At 34.1% G+C, this 24,447-nt stretch overlaps 2 protein-coding genes across 3 annotated transcripts in view; one reads left to right on the forward strand and one right to left on the reverse strand.

Annotated features, from left to right (window-relative positions):
• Positions 1-1,827: 1,827 nt before the first annotated feature.
• Positions 1,828-11,191, reverse strand: LOC106052577 (death domain-containing protein CRADD-like). Its single transcript, XM_013207997.2, has 3 exons — positions 11,023-11,191; positions 5,313-5,637; positions 1,828-4,868 (listed from the first exon to the last, which is right to left on the reverse strand). The coding sequence occupies exons 2-3, from the start codon at positions 5,632-5,634 to the stop codon at positions 4,468-4,470; spliced, it is 723 nt and encodes a 240-aa protein (XP_013063451.2). The 5' UTR covers positions 5,635-5,637; positions 11,023-11,191; the 3' UTR covers positions 1,828-4,467.
• A 2,289-nt stretch (positions 11,192-13,480) lies between these two features.
• Positions 13,481-24,447, forward strand: part of LOC106052563 (complex I assembly factor ACAD9, mitochondrial-like) — a 41,117-nt gene continuing 30,150 nt past the window's right edge. Inside the window, exons 1-4 of one of the 2 annotated variants that reach the window (XM_056026133.1) lie at positions 13,481-13,955; positions 19,650-19,938; positions 23,482-23,569; positions 24,315-24,416. In XM_056026133.1, coding sequence (XP_055882108.1) covers positions 19,666-19,938; positions 23,482-23,569; positions 24,315-24,416 — 463 coding nt within the window. In that variant the 5' untranslated portion in view covers positions 13,481-13,955; positions 19,650-19,665. Of the gene's footprint in view, positions 13,956-18,826; positions 18,853-19,649; positions 19,939-23,481; positions 23,570-24,314; positions 24,417-24,447 lie in introns of those variants that run through there. The other variant, XM_056026132.1, reaches the window with a different exon arrangement.

The following is a 24,447-nucleotide window of genomic DNA, read 5'->3' on the forward strand; positions in this document are numbered from 1 at the left end:
AAATCAATTTGTCTTTCCCTTGTACTTGGTGTTGAGTTTATTTAGATGTGATGTCACATAAAATAGCCAAATCCCACAACCATGAGGGGTCGTTCAGTTGTGGCACTTGTTTTGATTTATCGGTCATAAATATTTCAATTTCGTGTCTCAAATAAAAAAAAACGTTTTAATACATTTCTTCGGCTTAACCAGCCCCTCACTTCACTGTGAAATAGAACGTCTTCATATTCTGACTCTATTTCTGTCAGAAAATCTTTGAAAGTTCTGTGATTCAACACTTGTGATTTGATGAAATTTACAGTGTTGAGCATAATCTCATCATCACATGGTCCAGATTCAAAACCTTTCCACAGAGATTTTGTTGGTGAATGATGCAGTGAAGCCGCAGGTGTTCAGTTTTCCATTTGACTCAACAACTTTTTAAATAACTCTTGTTGTCAATCCGCTGTGACATCCAACCATATTTCTAGCGCCATCAGTAGTCCCTCTAACTAATTTATTCCAAGGAAGAACAAGGTCCTCTATGATGGCTGACTCTTCTTTGAACAGGTCTTCTCCAGTTGTATGCATGCTCCTCATAGCAGTAATTAGTAAGTCTTAATGTTGCTTTGAGAAGTGTATTTTTTTCTTTTTAATTGATTAATGATTCTATACGTGAGAATATTGACTTGCGCTCCCGTATCCAACGTGAATGTGATTTGTTTCCAACAGTAACGAGTGAGTTCCATTCGTTGCTTAGATTCTATGAGCCAATATTGCCGCTGAAAAAAAAAATTTCCTCAATGGAATCATCTTGTCCTTCTGACTTCGCTATGCTTATAGGCTTTGAGCTGCACACCGACGAGGAACGACCTTTTTTATGACACTTGTGACATGTCTCACCATAAGCAGGGCACTGACGTGGTTTGTGTTCTTTCCACAATAGCTACAACTCACATTTTCTTTTGTTCTTTTAAAATTATTGGTAGCTGAATTTACAACTTGTACCCCACTTTTTTTTCATTCAGTAGCTTAAGCTGCCATTCAGCTGCCCGACATATAGGCCTATTTTTTGCCTTCTTAAGGGTCTAAGTCTGGTTCTCTCAAAAGTCTTGCTCAAGTGTAATCATTCTTTACGCCCTCAACTATCCTATCTTTTACCAGGTAAACTTTTAGCAAATTAAACTCACATTTGTTTGCCTTTAGTTTGAGGTCAGTGACAAAACTGTCAAATGACTCATCTTCGTGTTGAGATCGCTGGGAAAAAAAAACATGTCTTTCAAAGTTAACTTTTTTTTTGTGGCTGACAGTATTTCTCGAATTTATTAAGAATACAGTGACGTTTGTGGAAAGACTTGCTAATCTCACATTAAATGCACTCATTATCCGTCCATTGGAAAGTGTTAAAGACGTGTACATCTTCTTTGCCTATCATGTATAATAATGTCTTAGACTGTACTTCTCTGCTTTTTGTAAAATTGTATCCAGTCGACTTGCTATCGTATAAATCTGAAAAGATTTCCTTTTCCAATTTTCTGTTACGTTGCCCTTCAATTCCAATCTGACACCATGTAACAGACATTAAACAAAAATAGTCTCAATTAACACATTGCTTTATTAGCTTTCTATTTGCTTTCTTAAATCCATCATGCTGTTGTCTTTCTGACCCATTTCCACATAGTCCTGACTTACACACTTTCTTCGCTGTTCCCTCATCCATGTACAATGAAGGTCAAGTGGTCATTTCATACAGTCACACACATACACTACTAGCCTCTTAAAACATACACACTTACTATCACAAATAATAAATTGATATTTTTAATAGGAAACATGAAAGTCATTGAAAAAGATGTATTGATCCTTTTATTTTAAACTGCATATTCAGTAACAATAGAATTGACATTTTCATTCAAAGATAATAAATAACTAAAAAATATATATATATATTATTAAAGAGCAGTACTGTATAAATTTATACATTTTAAAAAATCCAAACTTGTATCAATTTCAGTCAACCTAGTTTTAGAAATGTATACATATACATTTTACACATAAAATGAACGAATTATAACACATATAAAATGTAATAAAACAGTTTGTCAACCACAACAAAATACTAGACAACTGTTACCATAAAATTATATGAACTAAATAGAACTATCGGTATTGGAAAGATTCTGTTATATGAAAGTATTGCATCCCGTAATGCCTATGGGTAAATAGAGTCCAACTAAATTTGGCAGACCAGGGAGTAATATTAAATTCCAAGACTCCATCCTGGCTCTTCTACACAGTAAATAAATTTCTTACAAGCCAGAACATTTTGAATTGGTTACAATAAAACATTAAACAACAAATTTTTACTCCAAGTTCAACAATACACTGTGTACTTTTACGGACTAAATTAAAATGTAATAATATAATTATAATAATTATAATTTACCATGTTTTTTTAAATTACAAAATCACAAATTATTTTTTTTTAAAATACTTTCCAAAAAATATGGCACAAAGTAAAGATATTGTGTTTGCTTTCCGAAGAGTACCGGTATTATGAATACTATTTATTAGTAAACCTAAGCACATTTGTCAATGCTTAAGTCAGCTAAGTTCTGGAGCATTCCCATGAGCAGAAGTATTGAGCAGTGAGTTCAGATTCCAGTAGCTACTATACCTCAAGCTCAACATCTTTTGATTGGTAGCCAATCAGTGCTACTTCAACCATCATGAGAGAATTACTGGTTAAATCAGGGTAACAATAAATATGAAATTCACCTTATAAATTATCTTATGTAACAACAAAAATGCACTTAAAGAAAACATCTTATTTTTAGTAATAGTTTTTCACAACTGAAAATCATCTATCATTTAGAAAATAAAGAAATAATTAAGCAAGCTAGTTAATTTAAAAAAAATATCTATTTTCAAAGATGAGTTGGCAATTCCTCAAGAACAGGTTCTCTCCTGGCGGGCAAAGAGCTCAAAGGCATCTAATTTTTGAAGTTGAAAAACACATCATAATGTTGAAAGGTACTACTAGATAAATTAAATGTTAGAAATTCTCAATTTCAAAATGTGATAGAAATTCATATTTTACAAAAAGAAAAAAAACCTCAGATTACTTGGAAAAGCAGAGAAAGACTTCATTCCTTTATTCCTAACAAGTAGCAATGCAGTGTGTTGACTTTTATCTAATTGACTTTAAACAAAAAATGAATTTATTTGATTGCTCTCCAAATGTTACATCAATAAACTAGATCATTCTTGAAAAAAATCAGCAGACTCTAAATGACAAGTCTTTGAATTCATGTAAACTTGCTATATTAGGCTCATGCTGCAAATGTGGTGGAAAGAAAATGATGATACTGTTGTTTTTTTTAATAAAAAATAGGAAGCACACACTTAGACTTAGAATGTGCACATATGTACACTGAAATATTGGCCAGCTTAATTTTCCAAAGATATTAGAATCGGAACTTGTTTTTTGATTTGGTAAAAAAAATTAATTACTATATTTATAAGAGAAATAGTGCCCATAGCTAGCACACAAACCAGATGAAAAGATTTTCTTTGTTGAGATAAGAAAACTTTTTTATAAGGCTTTACTGCTATCAAAGATGTAATTTTGTTTTCTTGTTAAGCTACAACTGCATAGATAAAAACAGCTGCCCACATTTTTAGATATTAGTTTAAAGTAATGAAAAAAGAAAAAAATATATATGAAAGTAAAATACATTTCATTAGTTTTATGTGTGTGGGGCAACTCAAGCACAACAGCATTATTGTGATACACACAGATGAGCAGAATAAAAAATCAAAACTCAGGGAAATTTTTAAAAATTATGTATGGCACCAGTTTTAATTGTTGTTTAAATTTTATCACAGTAATCTATTACACTATTTTCAATCACATATTAGTATAAAATTAAAATGATTAAACTAATGTATATAATAAAATAAAGGCTAGTAGACTGTTGTGCAAGGGTCAAACATTTTTTATGTTATGATCTTAACACATTGTAATCATTGATTTACTAATCTGGTGTCACATTTCAATTAATTTGCTTGCAAAGATATAAATACATATTTATGTATTGAAAATGTTTAGATATGCCCACACATACTCAAGAGAACTAAAAATAAATACAGTGGAATCTAAAAAATTCAAACATGTTCAATTATTTCCTTTACTGAGGAGTAAATGTGTTAATTAAAATGCACACTAGTGGTTCAAATTTAGTAGATTCCACTTCATTTTTTTTTTTAGAAAATAGTTTTAAAAAAAAAAAAGGAAATTTCATAAAGAGACAACAGTGGCTTTAAAGTAATATTGCAATATCTTCTACTTTGGTTTAATCAGCTATGACTTACATTAGAGACCAAAAAATAAAATAACCCTATTAATATTTGCCTGGTCAAGTTTTAGCTTGAACTACAAATTACATTTAAAAAATGGCACTATTTGAAAAGCTAGTCATTTTATTTTCATTGAGCATTTGATTCCTGCCTAGGAATCGTTTCCAAAATACTTTCATCTGTTTCCATGGCATAGCTCAGTCTTGTATTTTCAGCAACTATAATTTTTTCTAGTTCATTAAAATCAATATTAACATTACCACCATCTTTCATACTTTCTAGACATTCTACCAGCTTCTCATAGGTGGCCACTTTTGGCTGCTTTTGACGCCACTTAATTAAAAGATTTGTGATGGCCCGAACAACATTGTTGCTGCAGTTCTGCTTCTCTCTGTCAATGATTACCTGAGTGTGACCTAATTCCAACATTACACTTTCCCAGTTACTACCAAAGCATTCTGATAATCTGGTGGCCATAGCATCAGTGATCAGAGTTTGTTTGAATTGATCTGGTAACTCCTCAAACCAAGCTGCATAAAACAAAAATAAATATTGATACAAAAAAAAACATATTACATCTAACAAGAATAAATATAAAAGTAAATGATCATTGGAGCTGAATAATTGAACTATTTTAGCCTGATTAATTTTATAAGATTTTTAAAAAATCATATTAAAGGAAAATTGAAAACACAGTAATTGGTATTAATTTTAATTTTTAAAAAGCACTAGTTCATCTAAAATTCTTAGTTTTATAGTTTGCCTGTATGTTGTCTTTATTGTCCATGAAACCATATTATATTTATAATTTTAAGTTAATTAATGCTTTTAACATATTTCAAGGAAACTTGGTATGAGTAGTTGGGATAGCTACAATTGTCTTTAAAAAAGCCCCAATCAGTCTGTCTAGTGCTTTCAGATGTATGTGAATACAGGGTAAGAAACAAGAGGCTAATCAATTCATACATTCTTACATTGCTCTTGCTGTTGTTGGGCTGCTGGGAGTTTAGTTTTCCTTAATTTTTGAGAAACGTGGCTATATTCTTCATCAAGTGCTTTCAAAAATTCACAATAAGCAATACCAGGGCCAGCATGCATCAACTTGTCTAAAAGTACATCATTCCTTCTAGATCTACTAGGCTGGCAAACAATTTCTTCCTTGTCATCTAATGAAATGACATCCTTTGAATACAGATAATCCACTATATGTTTTGCCTCTATTTCCTCTTTTAAAAACAGATAATTTTGCCTAATTACTGCTTCATCATTTTGTTTTAACTTTCCACGCATGGGCATCTTCTGTAATTCAAAGACAAAAATAAATAAATAAAACTAAATTAAAATAAATTGTGACAGCTTATACTTTCGTTTTTTTTTAAGACAGACATTTATTTTAGCCTAAATGCAGAAATGATGTGAAGATTAGTGCTAAAACTAAAACAATGGAATAAACATGAAACATAAAATAGCATCTCTAAAATATAAATCTTATTGAAAGAAACTGTGAAGAAAGTATGACAAAATAAAGACATTTAATTAATAAGGACACGAATCAAGGACCTCTTATTCATCAACAAACCCCAACCCTAAAGACCATCATTTAGACATGTCTCCACGTTTTTCACCCACATTTAGAAAAGGATCAAATAAAGGTTTCACTGGAAAAACAAAGTCCCTGTGTCACAAGTAATCTAGATCTAGATAATTTCTCTATGCCTAGATCTAATCTAGATCTATATCTAGAGAATTACTAGATATATATTCAAGATTTTCTAGCTTCTAGATCTGTCTCCAATTTTAAAAGACTTTGATTTAGATCTATATTATTATATTATATTCAAGATATCTAGATCTGTATCAATATATCTAGATCATACATTTTTATTCCTTCTTCTCTAGTGCTATCAGAGCATGAAGCAGGTTGCCTGAATCAGCCAGGAAAACCAATGACTTAGTTATCTTAGCGGAGTCCCTAACACCCCCCTATAGTAGGACAATTATTGGAGTGCTGCCTGATCTGGAAAGTACAGTGCAGTTCACTCAGTTATTGAGCTAATCTTCTGAATAATATAATAAGAAGAATGCAGAAGAAGAAACAGAGTTTAAGTTGAAGCACCTAAAGTTTAAGACTTTAATTAACAAGCATGCATTAGATGATAAGCATAAGATGTAATTTAAAAACTAATTATCTTCTCCTATGAAAGAATGTCTGTAATTTATAATATATAATTATATTGCTTTGAAAATTTTAAAATCCATCAATAAAACGGCCAGTATTACAATGCTACCCCACCACCAACACAATTTTCTAGTCCTCAAATTCTCAAAGTCTCCTTTGTTTTTGTCTCTTTCATCCTTCAATCAAACGATCTGCAAACTCATACTATGGAATGCACAAACACTTCTGTAGCCTTCTTATCTATCTGCAGTATAATGCCCTCAAATACACAGACAGTACACTATTTTTAATGAAGCGCCCCTCCCCCAAGAATACACTTTTTGGCCCTTGAATATTCATTGGAACTGTCAGGATTACAATAATAATATCTCTATTTGCAACTTTGTCACTCATAAATCTAGATCTAGAGAAGCCCCTTATGCCTTATTTAGAATAATTCGTTTTCACAAACTATCTTTAAACCTCCCCCCCCCCCCACACACACATCCATCCATCCATCCCAGTGGCGCTACAGCCCATGGAGGGCTCTGGCCTGCTTTAACACATCCTTCCATTCAGATCTCTCCTGGGCCTTTCGTCTCCACGCCCTAACCCCAAGCTGCTTCAGATCTGCTTCCACGTCATCTATCCATCCCCCCCCACACACACACCAAAAAAAAAAACAACCTAGTATTCTCTGTGACAATTTTTAGGACTTTAAATTTTTTCTTTAAAATACAGGATTACTTGTACAATTTTAAAATTGTTCAGCATGCACACATGCTTTCATACCGATGTATCATAATCACAATGATCTAAGGATAATTCCTAACATTCACTCTGACAATTATCTACACCTAGAGAAGAGCTAAAATCTCTTAAATCTCTGTTGGCGAACTTGAAAAGTCCCTGAAGACTGGCAATAAGGAGTGATTGTAAAGCTTCCAAAAAAGGGCAACTTGGCAGACTGCAACAACTGGAGGGGCATTACTCGTCCTCTCTGTCCCTGGCAAAGTTTTCAGCTCTGTTTTTGTTGAGACGGCTTCAACAGTCTGTAGATGAGAGGCTCAGAGAAGAACAAGCAGGCTTCCAAAGAAACAGATCATGTGCAGAGATCTTCGTTCAACGAAATATCATAGAACAAAGTCTTGAGTACCAACAACGGCTAATGATCAGTTTCGTAGACTTTAAGAAAGTGTTTGATAGTGTCCACCAAGAATAACTATGGAAAATAGTTAGAGAATATGGCATCCTAGAAAAATTCGGCCAGATCCTACGACACCTATAGTCAGTCTAGTTGCTGCATTAAAGCAGAAGGAACAACATCATTTTTTAGCATTGAGACAGGTGTGAGACAGGGGTGCATCTTATCTCCCTTCCTTTTCTTCCTAGCCATCGACTACATAATGAGGAGAGCAATGAATCAGACTGCCTTTGGTATTCCATGGCATGAAAAAAACCAAATGACGAACTTGGACTTTGCTGATGACGTTGCACTACTCAAGGATACAAATAAATGCATACAAGAAATGATGGAGAGCCTAGATAGAGAGGCACCCAAAATTGGCCTCCGCATAAACTTGGATAAGACTAAAATTTTGCAAAGGGTGCCCCCATCAGACTTGGTGAGTCAAAGCTTGAAGAGTTGGAGAAGTTCACTTACCTTGGCAGTATCATAACAAATGATGGGGATGCCTACCATACACCTTCTCAACACAATCATCATTCCAACTGCAACATATGCATGTGAGACATGGAAGACATGTCAAAATTGAGAAAAGACTAAATGTGGCTCAACAAAAATGGCAGGACGGATTTTGGGAGTCAGTTACACAGATCGGGTCTCAGAAATCCTATGCCGAACTGGGAGTCGAACACTTAGTGAGTTTGTGACAGAGCGTCATGTTCTACGACAAAATGAACTACGCATACTAAGAGTTGCGATGACACGGAGGCCAATACGAGGAAAGCGCAAATAGGGACATCCTCATATTACTTGGCACCACACCCTTCATGAAGGACCTCAGAACAGTGGACACCAGGTGGGAGGAGGCTTCAGACATTGCCAATGACAGATCTTTATGGAGACAGCTTTCCCCCCAATGCGACGAACGGCGCGGGAATACCTAAGTCTAGGTAAGTCTAAGAGAAGAGCTACATTTCAGATCTAGATCTGTGAAGAAATATACAATATATAAATAACAAAATCACAAACGAAATGAAAGTTACACACCAAAAAAAGTGTTAACAAGTGCTTAAAAGAGAAGGAATTATTGTTTTGTACTTTAGACATTAAAATGTCAGCTTTCAAATACATGGTAGAAATTGCAAATAAAAAATCATTTTTGTTCAATTTAACCACTGCAGTTTCAATCTTGAAAATGGATCAGTTATCTTAGGCTTAGGTTAAGAAAGAATAGTTTAATTTGTTTTATTTTATCGTCCACAGCAACTAGGAGAATTGGTGGTCAGGACCAATAATTTTATATTCTAGATTTTAGTTAATATAATATAATAAGACAGTAAAGTATAGAGTAATATAGACAGTATAGTACACTGCTGCTAGATACTACTAATACCACTAGATGCTACTAGATAGATCTTTATCTAGGTCTATAGATTGTGACTAGAAATTTAGATCTAGTGCCACTATACTAGACTAAAGAGAGTAGAGAGCAGTGAGTTATACAATAAATGTATCTAATCTATATAGAATTCAAGATATAGACTCTACCTAACTGGTCAGTAGGAGTAGGCTCGGATCCTATGATAAGAAAAGCACTAATCTGCCTAATCCCCTTATAATGTCACTGTCCTAGGCTAGATAGTAGATCTTGATTCTAGAGATCTAGATTACTGTGACGATTTCTGTTTATTTATTTCTTGGTAATGCTTCTTATATTAATTGTTGATTAAACACAATCATCACACGCTGGAGATTATATTAATAATTTGATAATTCAATGAAGAAACATCTGTATTCTCTCAAAACTTCTTTAATAAACTTCTTCAACTTACATATACAATTAACTTCTCAATTCAATAACAACTTGACTTAATTCTTCAGAAAATAAAAACCTAAAGATACAACAAAAAGTTCAACTAGTATAACTTCAACTAATGGACCCGCAAGTCTTTAAACACAAGACTGTTACTATCAAAAATCATTACAATGCAAGGACCCCGACTAACTAACTTTCCCCTAATTTATACTTTACTCAATCTTACTTTCCAGAATCATGAAACGTCTTCCCTAATTATTTTATAAACAGTGACCTTCTAGAAGCCGACATATGCTATTTTTTCTTTCTCTGAATTGGATGACTATAATTAATTTGTTTACTCTGGTCATCTCTGACTTAACCTGGGCTTCTAGAAACAGATAGAAATAGGTCACAGTTTAGACTTATGACAATTAGATAGTCCCAGACTTAGATTAGATCTAGATTCAGATGAGTATTAGACTTTTAGTAATTTACGGACTATATTGTAATAAAAATGGTGGTGACACAGATGGGGGTAATGATGTGTGTAGACAGCCGACGCAAATCACCCCAGGCCAGCGCTAGACGAGATAAGTTACGATGGTCAGCCAAGACAGTTTTGGAAGAATCTGTGTGTTGTGAGTAGAGCTCAGGAGTGTCACGAAGGATGTGGTCATGTGATTTACCAGAATGGTTGAGCGATGTTCTGTACGGCTCTAGAAGGCCAGGAGGGAACCTATTTAAAGAGTGGAAATGTCACAGTGAAGATGATTCACTATGGCAGCTCAGTACAAGTCCGGGACATGACGGAGAGGCCAGTGCAAGAGTTGATATGGCGGTACAGTTGTTAATGGAGAGATATTTGTACAGTCTTGTGTTATGTGTTGCCAATTGTACAGTATTGGCTGTGATTTATTTGACATTAAACTTTTACGTTATTTGGAGCCCTGAGTTGTCAAGTTTTTTAAATTGGTGGTGTAGTTTGAAGAGAGCCTGGATAGTGAGATTCTTTACTACTTTTAGTAATTTACTGACAATCATTGACAATCTATTCATATATAGAATATATAGAGTTAAGAAACTAATATTAAATATAGATTATAGAGTAATCTCAGTAATCATGAGTAATGAGTCCAACTAGACTCTATATAATATATATATATATATAATATAATATATATATATATATATATATATATATATATATATATATATATAGTCAATATAGATAATAATATTAATATTAGATAGAAACTAGATGTATGAGTCTGTTATACTTATACTTTTATAGTCTATACTCCAAGAGCCATGATTATTCATGATGCTGATAGATAATCAATGATAACAATCAACTAACTTTTGAACAGACAACTTACTAAGGCACTATAACTTACTATAAGGCACTAAGCTAAGATCATAGATGAGTAAGATCTAGATCTAGATTCTAATTCTAGATTAACTAAAAAACTAAGACACCTTTCCTTTGCCTTGGATTGAATGGCTTGAATTGAATAGACTATAATAATGTCACTATAGACCTACCACTTTAGTTTAAGTTACAGCTCTAGATCTAGAAGATTTTATACAATCTAAAGATATAGGGACTAGATTTAGATTCTAGATCTATATCTAGTCTATATACTATAGATCTACTAATAGAGCTGGACTCAAAGCAAATACATCCAAAACTTAACAAGGGATCATATCGGGATTTCCCGGAAAATGTTGCCAAACCCGTATCCATATAGATTCTATATGATATAGATAACTATTGACATATAAAGGTAGCAGCTTAAAATTATTACGGCTTGTAGTCTAGATCTAGATCTAGTGACTTTATGTTGCAGTACGTCTGGTAAAAAAAAAAAAAAAAAAGAACATCAATCACATATGAGCTAGTTTGTCTGTTTAACCAGAAAATATGAAGAATTTGATTTTTTTGTTAATAGATGTCAATAATGAGAAAGATGGACATTTTTCACAGTATTCTCTCTCTCAATTCCTTGTCCCGATCGTCCCTCATACAGAGCTCGGCATTCATACAGAATGTGCGCTATTGTCTCATCGTCCTCGACGCAGTGGATGCACCGTGTGTCGTAGTTCTCCTTCCACCGTCCAAAGTACGTGCCTATTGGACAGTGTCCGACTCGGAACTGGGCTAGGACTGCCTGTTCCGCACGACAGAGCTCCCACCACGCGTCCTTTCGGTCTGGTCTACTCATCTGCCTGTGTATCTGTCGGTCCTTGTCGGAAGCGTCCCAACCGTCGTACCAATGTGCCAACAAACGGGTGTCGGCTAGGGATCGTACACATGTGAGAGTGCACGGTTCATCATATTGGGTGCACGTTGCCGCCGCGGCCTTCGCTAAAAAGTCAGCCCTCTGATGACTGACCAGACCACAAAGGGATGGAACCCACTGTATAAAACTATTTACATTGAGCTGTAGAAGTCGCTCCACCACCGCGAGGAGTGCTTCCACCTTCCCGACGCCTGCAAGCTGCCCTTCAAGGGCATCGAGGGCAGAGATTGAATTGGTAAAAATGACCAAGGGGCCGAGGATCCATTTCCGACTCTTTCCGCTACCCACTTCAATGCTACGAGCATTGCTTCCATCTCAGATTCCGTGCTGCTTTTCCCATTGCAGGATTCACTCAGCTCCACACTTTCGGGATTACCAGAGAGTCGGACCATCGCCCCATACCCAGCTTTCACAGTGCCCTCGAGCGTCTGCACAGATCCGTCCGTGTAGATAGTGGTAACTCCAGCCGGATATGATTCGATGGTCTCTCTGGCTGCTTGTAGTAGCCGTGTAGGATCGCACCGCTTTGTCACCTCCGGGTCAAGAAGGCTCTTCTGTACCGTCGGCATGCCGAAAGCTTTGTCAGGGGGAAAGGAACCGAATGGGGAAAGAGCAGCCCGCTCTGTCGGCAGATTCATCTCTCTGACCAGCTCGCGCGCCACGTGCATGAAGCAGGGTCGGTTTTTGAGACGTCTCTTGCCCTCCCAGTTGTCGACCAGAGCGGACATCCCTCCTCCAGCCGTCCGTATCTCTCGTGAGCTATCATGACGGCTCGCTCTCTGCGCAAACTCAACGGCGGCACATTGGCCATAATTTCGCCGGCGGCAATTGGCGTTGTGCGAAACGTGCCACTATGAGTCTACTGGCTTGGTTCTGAACAACGTCTAGTTTCGCTAGAGACGTTTGCGATGCCCAGACCTGAACAGGTAGATTGTAGTCCATATGAGACCGAACTGCACCCATGTACAGTGATCTCAGCACACCCGCCTTCGCTCCCCATTTCGTTCCAGCTAGCTTATTTACGATGTTCAGCCTCTCATCGGAGGCTGTCTCGCGTACGTGCTGGATATGGTCGCACAAGGTCAATTTCTGATCGAGGATGGATGACCCCTAGGTAGTTGGGCTTTTTGTCCCATGCCAGAATCTTGCCGTCCATCCGGAGCTCAACTGGTTGCTTCACTATATCGCGTCCTAAAGTGAACCACGAGTAAACCGACTTCGAGGGACATTTGATATGGTGCAAGCGCACGTACGTCTGTAATGGGCGTGATCGACATAAGATCATCTTCGTGTTTATTACGATGTCTTGCCGCGGACCTTTTATTGTTTTTTTTTTAAACAAACCTTGTCAACAAAAGGGAGAACTTAGACTATTATGAATCGGAGTGTGTAGCATTGTTCAGAATGGTCCCAACCGTCGAATATAATTACCGAACATTTTGAATCGATATTGTTGCAGATAAATCTCGCGAAAACGGGATACATTTTAAAAGGTCCATAAAGAAAATAAAACGACATAAAAAAAAATTTTTCTAAATATTGGTAATAATGTCATTATACTTAGTTGATATTCAAACATCATAACATGGATTGATAGCTTCAATGAAAATACTTATTTTTATCCCCTTGAAAAATTGACCGGCTATGCCCCCTCTGTTTGTCGTGATGTAGAGGGTGGGTTCCACAGTTTGAAAACGCAGTCTAAGCTGACTCATCTAAACCCTAAACCTTATAGTAACTCTTACTAGACTAGATCTAAATTTACAAGTAGGCTATTATCACGGCTAATCTATATCAAATGTAAAACAAAAATAGTCAGTTTGGCATCGATAAAACGAACAGTAAAGGTATTGATAATTATTTGTGGCCGTCTTTATAGGCACAAAGTAGTCTATAATTTGTTACAAAGTAAAAGGCCTAAAAGGAGTCCTGTGGCACTGGTAGATCTACTCTACACTCTAGATTCTAGGGTATACCGATTCTAGATCTATTATCATCTAGAATCTATACTATTATCATTATATGTATATACTATAGTAGGTACTATAGTTTTATAGACAATATAGTAGTCATAGTCTGTTGTGGGTGTACAACAAGACAAGAGAAGAGTCGAAGAGACAGGCACTGAGACTGAGAGTTGCTCATTAACTTTCACTTTCATTAACTTCGTCTTCGGTAAGTCATTTGGTTTGTCATGATTTGAATAAAAAAAAATAGATCTAGATAATAGATTTAAAGTTAAAGGGATTGCTTGCAATAAGTTGCATAGTCACAGTGACACTGACAGTTGACAGTCAGTGGCATAGATGATAGTCACTGACACTGAAGTGACAGTCTACTATTTAGATCTAGTCATGATTGATAGTCACGATAGTCTAGTGTCGTGATAATAATTTGATAGTCACAGTGACAGTGACTTGAGACTGAGTGACAGTCTTAGTCTAGTATCAGTCTACAGTCTACACTGACTACACCTGTAGTGTAGTACTGTTACTGTTACTTATGTAGGTCGGTACTAAAAGAGCACAGGTGACAGAGTCACACTGACTGAGAGTCACAGACAGTTGAGAAAGTCACAGTGACAGTGTGTGTCCATAATCTTAATTCATAATGATAATGTCAATGACAATAATGATCATGAAAATAATATGATTTTATGATTTATTAAGATAATTATAATTACTTATTAAATTAGTTAGACTCTAGTAGTCTAGATTCTATAAAGTCTAAAGTCTATTATTATAATAATTATATACTACTCTATTTAATAGTATATTACTATATAATTATATATTTTCTATTATATGTTATATATTTATATCTAGATTTATGATTATGATTGATTATCAATATCATTATAGATTAGGCTAAGGCGGAAAACTGATTGAGCTTTCAACATTCTACTTTTAGGACCATTTTTTTGACTAATTTCAAATTAGCTATTATTGACATATTATATATCAATTTTATTGCCCAAGAATAGAGGAATTCAAAAAAAATAAAATCAGAAGCAACAGACAATTATTTAACTTGAAAAAATGAGGTCAAACACACTTACCCCTAATAATGAAAAATTCATCACTCACAGAAGATATGTCTAAAAATCCATGAATTTCACAAATTCACAGTATTATTAACAGAAAAATGTGTCACAAAGTAAAATATTTTTATAGAACATTTGAAAAAAACAATAAAAACTAGTTTCTTAAAACATTTATGCCTATTAATTAGCCTCCCCAGACCCCACCCCCTCCGTAAAAAAAAAATGGTTGCAAATGATACTTTATAATCATCCTGAAAAACAAAACCAGTATCAGTTTTGACATATTATATATCAGTTTTAATGCCCAAGAACAGAGGAATCCAAATATGGTTCATTCATTATCATCAGACAAGTATTAGACCATAAAAAATGAGATCAAACACACTTACCCCTAATAATGAAAAATCCATCATTCACAGAGGGTATGTCCAATATTCCATGAATTTTACAAATTCACAATATTATTAGCAGAAAACTATGTCACAAAGTAAAGTATATTAATAGACCATTTGAAAAAACAAACAAACAATTTTTAAAAATATTTATAACTAATAAATTAGCCCTCCCCCCTCGCCCCACCCTACCATAAAAAGTCTTTTTTTTTTCTTATATCTTCATGTTTTAACAAACTAATATCAATTTTAGATAAAGTTTTAGACTATACTATTAGATTTATGCCTAGATTTAGATCTTTAAAAGGAAAAAAAGTGTTTTTGCCGATATATCTACATTCTAGCTCTATCATCTAGATCTATTAATCTAGAACTACCAAGTATCCTACCTACTTGAATCTCTTCTCTATAGTATAATTGACTAGATCTAGATTTTTTCCACTTTAAATAGTTTAAGATGTAGATCTAGAATTCTAGATTTAGAGATCTAATTAAGCCCTAAGTTTATAAGCTCCTATGAATTATATTTAGATATAAAATCTTAGATTTAATCTACATTTAGACAAGATTCTAGATCTACACGTGTACATCGCAGTTACTAGATCTAGAAATGACTAGATTTAGAATAAATTAGATCTCATATTTTTTCAATGTTAAAATCTAGTTTTAAGTCTATGAATAATATTTAGACGTAGAGATATACTTAGACTTAGGCTAGGGTCTTGATCCAAGCGTGTGGCCCGTGTACATCGCTACTTGACTATCTACTTAAATCTACTAGAAATGACTTGATTTAGATCTAAATCATCTAAGAATTTTTCCACGTTAAAATCTACTGATATAGTCCTAATTCTATAAGTTACTATGAATTATATTTAGACATAGAATCTATTATAAAATCTTAGATCTAATCTACATTTAGACTTAGATCTAGCTAGTCTAGATGCTAGATCCACGCGTGTGTGCATCGCCACTTGACTATCTACTAGAAATGACTAGATTTAGCTCTAAATCATCTCAGATTTCCTAAATCTATAAGTTATTATGAATTATATTATTATATTTAGACACAGATATATACAATTTTATATCTACATTTAGTGAATTTAGTGTACATCGCTACTTCACTATCTACTACTTAGTCTTAGCTACGACTAGTACTACTACTAGAACTAGAAGTGACTATATTTAGATCTCTAGACCTTTTCACGTTAAGATGTAGATCTAAGTCTATAACAAATTACTATGAATTATATTTAAACAAAGATCCAGATCTAAAATCTTTATCTTAGTCTAGATCTAGTCTAAATCCGCGCATGTTTATTTCCATCGCACGCTGGCAGCGCAAAAAAAAGGACTCATTTCCCGAGTCATGATGTTATTTGAAATGAAAACAAACGACACTCGTAGTGAAATGTAAAATATTTACCTAAGCAGTTGATATTATTTAAAAAAATGGTCTGTTATAGTTTCAGTCTATGATAAGGCTTAATAGATGTTGTCGGTTCCACTTATTCCGCGAGAATGAATAAAAAATTAAGCACGATGAAAAAAATTGATGAGGTCAAACTGTCCCGACACACTTCCGATGGGCTTTAAAAAAAACATGTTTTTTTTTAAAACTTTATTTTTTTTATACACCAAAAAAATAAAAAATAAAACACTATGATTGCTGAAATAAAAATAAACGTGTTTTGAAACTAAAATTGGTACCATTTAAATGATATTTTTATAAAATTGTATGCATAGTTTCACGACACACAAATTATGAAATGGCATCGAGGCTATTTTTTTATTATTTTTAAGATAAACTAACAACTTAATTTCTTTTCTTTTTTCTCTATCATTTAGAACAATCATTTCTAAACAGTAAGCATGCATTATTTCATAGTAATGATATAGGTTTATATGTTTCTTACCTTTTCAAAGGGGAGCACATAAATCCAAAAGTAAATCCTGTGTGTCTTTTTTTGCATACTTCATGACATTCACAAATGCACAAATTTCTTATAAAAACGAATTTCAAAAAAATATTGCTAATGAAGCTTCCACAAACATAGGTCTACCCATCAGTAAAAGGAAATATACCACAGATGTTGTATATATGGAGAAAATGAATAATGAACTTCAAAAATGCATTTTCAATAGAGAATCTGTTTTCCGCCCTAATTCCCATTCTAGATCTAGATGATAATATGATAGATCTATTAATAATTAATAGAGATAGATATACTTCATATACATATCGTCATATAGATCTAGAATAATCTAGATTCTAGATCTTTAACTTTATACAGTTTTGAAAGATGATCTACTCTTCTAGTCAACTGTAGAACTTCTAGACTCTCAAGTCGAGCCAAGGCAACTCCTGCCTGGCAAGCTGTCAAGTGACATTCTAGTAAATTAAATTAATTTTATAAATTAAAATGAAGATCTCTAGATCTAGTATACCTAAAAGATAATAATAATGTTAGATCTAAATAGATCTAAATTCTAATTTATAAAATAATTATTTTAGAGTAAATCTAGATCTAGATATAATAGATAAAGATCTATCATCATTCTATGTCTTTAAAGTTCCCCTTTCAGACCTTGTGATCTAGATCTATTGACTCATTAAATAGTTATATAGTATAGGGCAGATAATGTGAAGGTCATCTGTTTTTTGTGGCCTACGGCTAGTGAGGGTTTCATGTTGCCAGCACAATGACTAACCACCTTTACTTTTCCTCAACTAATGTCAGGTACCAATTAGAGTTGGATGGACTCAAAGGCACCAAAAGATCCAGAAATTAAAAACCTCACCAAAAGATCCAGAAATTAAAAACCTTAGTCTTCACCCCCCCAGTTCAGAAATCAAGCGCTTTACAGCTCAGCCTCTATGTCTATACTGAGACTATACTCTGAGCTCGATATAGAGATCTAGATCTATCAATTTTTTTTTCTCTATTAGACAGAGTACAGCTGTCTTAATAAAAACAATGCATATCGGATTTTTTATAGTCACACATAATAATATTGGTTAGACCAGAAAAAAAAATGAAAACATTCTTGTCATCAATTTGGCAATAAAAATAAATATGTTGTAATCTTTCACTACCCATAGTTGACATAAAATCTAATGTAAAAGAGATGTTGGATAGGCATAGCAAAGTGTCTCCCCAAGCAAACATTTTTGTTCCCTATGATATTGAATACCTTGTAAACCACATGAAATGTTATGTACTTATGTATTTTATTTCAGGCATTTTCTGTTCAATATTGGGATGAGAAACACATTGTATAAAAATACATGAGCATGCAAAAATAGATTGTGTTCAATGTAGTTACAATCCCAAAATTATAAACCTCATAATTGAGGCCTCCCCCTTCATCCCCCCTGATTAAACAGCACACTATTTTTCCTTTGCACAGACTGCAGCTGCTTACTGCTAAAGAGCCTACAGTTAAGCAGCAAAAAGCTGGATAGAAGCTTTGAATAGGTTTAATAGATAGCATAAGATAAGCTAATGAATAGCAAAGGCTGTGTGATACATGTGTTCCCCTTTCAATCAATATCAATGTCTTGCTTAGGTTCTGCATCATTGGGTTTTACAATAGCCTAAGCACTGGAAGCATCCTCATTCATGTGTATGAGGTAAATAAAACGATGCTTATGTACCAGTGCAATTTAATGCTAAGTAGAATTATGGTCTTGCATTAAATAAGAATATAAAACTAAATTTGTTAGATATTTGAAAAATGGAGCATTCCATATTACCTTAGTATTTCTGCCATAACCAGATGCATTAATAAAAATATGGTGAGGGTATAGATTTGGGAGACAAAACAGGGAGTGTAATGTAAGCAGATGTAATTTGTTGTAGCTAGATGTAGATTTTTTAGAGATCGAGATTTTCACTCTAGTCATAGTCTAGATGTAGTGCTAAACATAGAATTAAGGCTTCATTTATTAATAAGAAAAATTTTTGCAATTCAAACAAGAACTTAAAACTGAAATGCTATTTAACCAATAGACCAATATTACATTTGACTAGAGTAACATCAATAGAAAAATCACTAAACATAGAAACACTCTAAGACAGAAGACTAAAAAGTAAAGTAGCAATAATACATAAAACATTTAACCATAACTTACAAATATACTAAAACACATCTTAATAAAATACTCATAAGATTATAATTTCTTATATTATGCTAGGACGAATTCATACAAATGCTGCTTCTTCTTTAGTGACATAAGAGCATACAATTACATGTCTCCATATCTTTTACGTTACGGGTATATCTAAATTCCTCTAATATTATTGTTTTGTAACCTTACATACAAATATTTGTCTTTTAGTTTAAAGGAAATGTAACTTTCCATCTTATCTGCAAAAATGTGTCACAAAGTAACTCTCTAAATTGTTGTTATAATTTTGTTTTTTTCAGCAAGAATACACTCACTATGCCACTGCACAACACGCAAATGCTCTCAGGGAATATTGGATGCTATATTTGCAAGCATCTTAACTATCAATCAGTGGCTAAATTATCCTATTCTAGACTAAGACATTTAGTGCCTAAAAGATGTATGTCATCACAAGCAGAAGACTTTTCATCAGAAGTAGAGACAAGCTTACAGAAAGCTGATACCAGTGGCAAGTATGTGGCTAAAAAATCCTTACCCAAACTGAAGGAACCAATAGTGAAAAACTTTTTCTTAGGGAAATTAGAGCGAGTAAGTAGAATATTTGTTTATTTTTATAAAGTTTATAACTATTTGTATTTTTTATAGTATTTATGTTATAAACAATATTTACCTGTTAAAAAGTAGTAATATTAAAAACCATAACCAAAATATATGTCCATCATTCATGGTTATACAACACCAAATGAAACTTAAAGACACAAACACAGTACATGTTATAAACACTAATTAATAGAAAGAACAATAGCTTCTGTAGTAAATCACTATCAAAATACAGGCTGGCCCATGACGTGCTTCCATCCGGTACGCTGATTCGTTAGCACAAAAGATAGAAAATCCCACACCCTAAAAAAATGTTCAAAATATATCTTTACCTACGTTAGGGCCCTCGCTTTTTTCTAATGGATTACTATCAAGCCATTTAACATTTGTGAGTTCATGAAATAGGACTATAGAATCTACTAGAAAAAGTGAACTGATCTTTACTTTTTTTGTAGCCAACATGTTTGTTTTTATGAAGAAAGTGTGGCTGTTTTAAAAAAAAAACAAGAACAACAAAATATAAACAGAACATACGCCTTTTTTTAAGTGTAAAGAGAAAATTCAAATATCTCATTTATTCAAAGTAAGTACTAGATCCTCGGTTTGAAATACAATAGTTTCAGGTCAATTTCATTAAGTTTTTGTATCTTTTTCATCATGTGGCCCGCAAAACTAGTGTTGGAAATTAAAATGGCCCGCAGATTGAATTAGGCTGGGCATCACTGGCCTAAAGAAAGGAAGGGGGGCGCAGTGGCTGAGTGGTTAAATGTTTGGCTTCTAAAACTGGAGTCCAGGGTTAGAATCTCAGTGACTGGGATTTTGAATTTCAGTATTTTTAGGGTGCTCATGAGTCCATCCAACTCTAATGGGTACCTGACTTTAGTTGGGGAAAGGCGGTTAGTCATTGTGCTGGTCACATAACACCCTGCTTGTTAACTGTTTGCCAAAGAAACAGATGACCTTAGCATCATCTGCTCTATTGATTGCAGGTCTGAAATGGAACTTAACTTTTACTTTTTACATTACCCTAAATATTTTAAGGAATATTTATCCCAACTATTTTATTTATATTGTTTAGTATTAATGACGTTATGATAAACCTTGATTATTCTTTCAATCTATGTAACCTTTAATTTTTAGAGACAGAGACACTTCATCGTCAGTCACATCGAAGTGTTCGAAGATTTGATCTTGTAGATATGACGATATGTCTTCAATTCTGCGCGAGATAGTATCATTTGACAAAGGAACTTTCTTAACTTTTGCTATAGCTGGTGTAATGACAGATTCAGCCTCTGTGTGCGCGTTCTTGCGCTTTGCTAATAACTGAGCAACCTTATAACTTGCAATCAATCCCTTTTCTGGCAGCTTTAGGTAGTTCGTAAGTTTCTTAGCTTGTTTATTTTGTTGAGCCCTGATGTTTTCGGTTGCGCTTTTACAGCTGGGTGTTTTGTTTCCTAGTGTCTCTTCAATTTGCTTGGAACAAGCGCCTCATTCGACAGAGTTGCATTGCAGATCATACAGAATGACAATGGAGCATCTTCAGGTCCTGAAGATATGAAACCATATCTGATGTAATCTTCTTTGTACCTTCGTTTGGTTCCTTGCTCTTCATTTAACACTTTCGCAGTTTCATTCTTGCTAACGTATTTCTCCATGGATAACAACGAATAACGCTTAGAGATAATTTGTTATTATTAGCATACACCTAAAACATTTATCGTTGCCAATTCAAAAATTGCATCTGCTTAGGCGGCCTACATTTTAGTCATTATAATAATATAAGTATAGTCAAAATGGAGCGATCTGATTTTGCAGGGCAGAGAAAATGGGAGAGTGCAGACTACTATTACTGGTCGTTACAAGTGGTGATGTCGCAACGTAAAATAAAAATGTTATATTAGGCAGACATCGCTCCATTTTGACGGAAAAGGGTGTTAGCCATTCAGGTTATGAAATTGTCTCTGCTGTGGTCTCTTCAAGTTGATGAATCCACTGAAGTTAGTGGCAAAGCCCAGCTGCTAGCTTTTTTTCGGTTCCTAAAGAATGAAAAATGTGTCAACGAATTCTTGTTTTGCAAAGACTTACCAACTACGACCAAAGGGGAAGATATTTTCAATGTGGTGAACGAAAACATTTTGCTCTTCAAACTACAGTGGAAAAACTGTGTCAGCGTTTGCACCGATGGATGTCTTTCCATGCAGGGAAATAGAAAGGGATTCGTCACTCTTGTGTGTCAAGAAAATCCAAATGTATTAGTCGTTCAATGCATGATCCACAGAGAAGCTCTTGTTTTCAAGTCTTTGCCGAAAGATTTGATGTCTGTTCAGGATCAAGTGATTGAAGTTGTAAGCTTCATCAAATCTCGACCGCTTGCATCCCGACTTTTCTCTCAACTCTGTGAAGCTATGGATTCAGACTATAAATGTCTCCTGTATAACAACAACGTTCGTTGGCTCCCCAGGGGGAAAAGTGTTAAGCGTGTCGTCGAACTCAAGGCTGAGCTGATTTCATTTTTGGAGGCTGAAAAAAAAAGACTTTGGATTTTCTATTCATGATGAGATCAGGTGGGTTAAGGTGACATTTCTCTCTGATTTATTTGACAAATTAAAGTCATTGAATTTAAGTCTTCAAGGACCATCACTGCATCCTCAAAACTGAAGTCATTTGATGAAAAATTGTCTTTTGTGGCAAAGTAAGATCTCGAAAGGAGTCTTCAACTGCTTTCCAACTTACAATGAATGTGCTTCAACTAAAGAAATCACCCCCGAAATTCTGGACTCTTTAACACTCCTGCAGTCAGCATTGCAGCATTACTTCCCAACAGTTGGAAGTCTTGAATATGGAAACAATGAAGCTCGAAATCTTACAACTGAAGAAGAAGAGCAGCTCATTGATTTAAAAAACGATGCAGTTCTTAAATCAAATTTTGCGGAGATGAGCCCAAGTGTGTTTTGGATTTCAATCAACAAGATATATCCTGCAATCAGTTTATATCTTCATGGTTTTGTGAATTTGGATTTTCAGTACTGACTGAAATTAAGTCCAAGAAAAGAGAGAGACTTCTTACAATAGACGAAGAAATGCGAGTTTGTCTATCGACTTTGGATTCTCCATTTTCCTCTCAAAAGCAGGCACACCTTTCATATCGAATGTAATACTTAAAAACAAGTCAAATAATTTATCATTTTATTATAAAACAACTGTTGCTCTTCGTGGTGTGCCGCGAAATTTTTGTAGTTTCTTTTTACTGTGCCGGCAGACAAAAAAGTTTGAGAAACACTGCCCTAACCTGATGCAAAAATCTATAACTTGGGACAACTCCTTACTTCTGAGGAATGTTTAATGTCTTTTAATAAATTTTAGAAGAGTCTATATCAAACAAGCATATATATATATATATATATATATATATATATATATATATATATATTAGTAAATATTTATGAGTGAGAATTATATCATTTGAAAATACTAAAATTACATTTCTACTATCATTTAAACTGTTTTTTTTTTAAATTCTTTTTGTAGTCTATGCTGGTCTATCCAGAGCTAACTAAAGAAGAGTTAGATCAAGTTAATTCAGTTGTAGCACCAATTGAAAAAATGTTTTCAGAAAGTAAGTGGTTAAAATGTTTTAGTTATTATTTTCTTACCTTTTATGGTCCTCCAAAAAAGTATGCATTTTTTATGCACTTTCACCTGTGTACACAATAAACCTCTTTTTTAAACAAGATGCAAGGACAGTGTTAGTTGTGCTCTTGTATACCATTGTAAATCTAACCTCACTATTACCTTTATTATGTTTAAAATACATTCATAGGCTCAACAGCTACTTAACATATGTTCTTCTGAAAGTGTGTCCATTTGTTTTTAAAATAAAGTATACATATAGTATACACATATATAAACTCCTGGGTCATTTAGTATGGGCTCTAGACTGTTGTCTTGATTGTCCCGGATTCAAACCCTACCCATCAACATCTCCTATCATCCTGCAGAAGTTTATAGTTGGAAATTACATTTTTTTTTTCTGAAGAAGAATCTGAAAGCACACAAGTCAAAGATACGACATTTTGAAAATGTTCACTTTATGTTATTCAATAGTTGTATGGGATCTAGATTCCTTATAACTCCAAAATTTACAAAAGAAGTCATGATAATTCCTAATTTTTCTCCTGCAAAGTATGTTAATAATGAAAATTGTCTCTAGTTGGTTAAATCTAGATCTTTTAGTGTTATTGCTGTGTCAGTTTGTGTGTCAAATAACGTGAGAGCATGACTGACCAATAGCACCCACAGTTTATGCAAATTTATTGTTTAACTATAACTTGCTTTTATTTTGAATTTATTTACAATTTTAGTTGATTCCAAATCTATTGATGCCAATGCAAAGATACCCGAAGATGTTTTACAGCAGCTGAAAGACTTTGGGCTGTTTGGTCTTCAGATCCCAGAACAGTATGGTAGGTAGGCATAGCTTGTGAAATGTGCTCA

This window comes from Biomphalaria glabrata, chromosome 4 (genome assembly GCF_947242115.1).
Source record: "Biomphalaria glabrata chromosome 4, xgBioGlab47.1, whole genome shotgun sequence".
NCBI classification, from domain to species: Eukaryota; Metazoa; Mollusca; class Gastropoda; family Planorbidae; genus Biomphalaria; species Biomphalaria glabrata.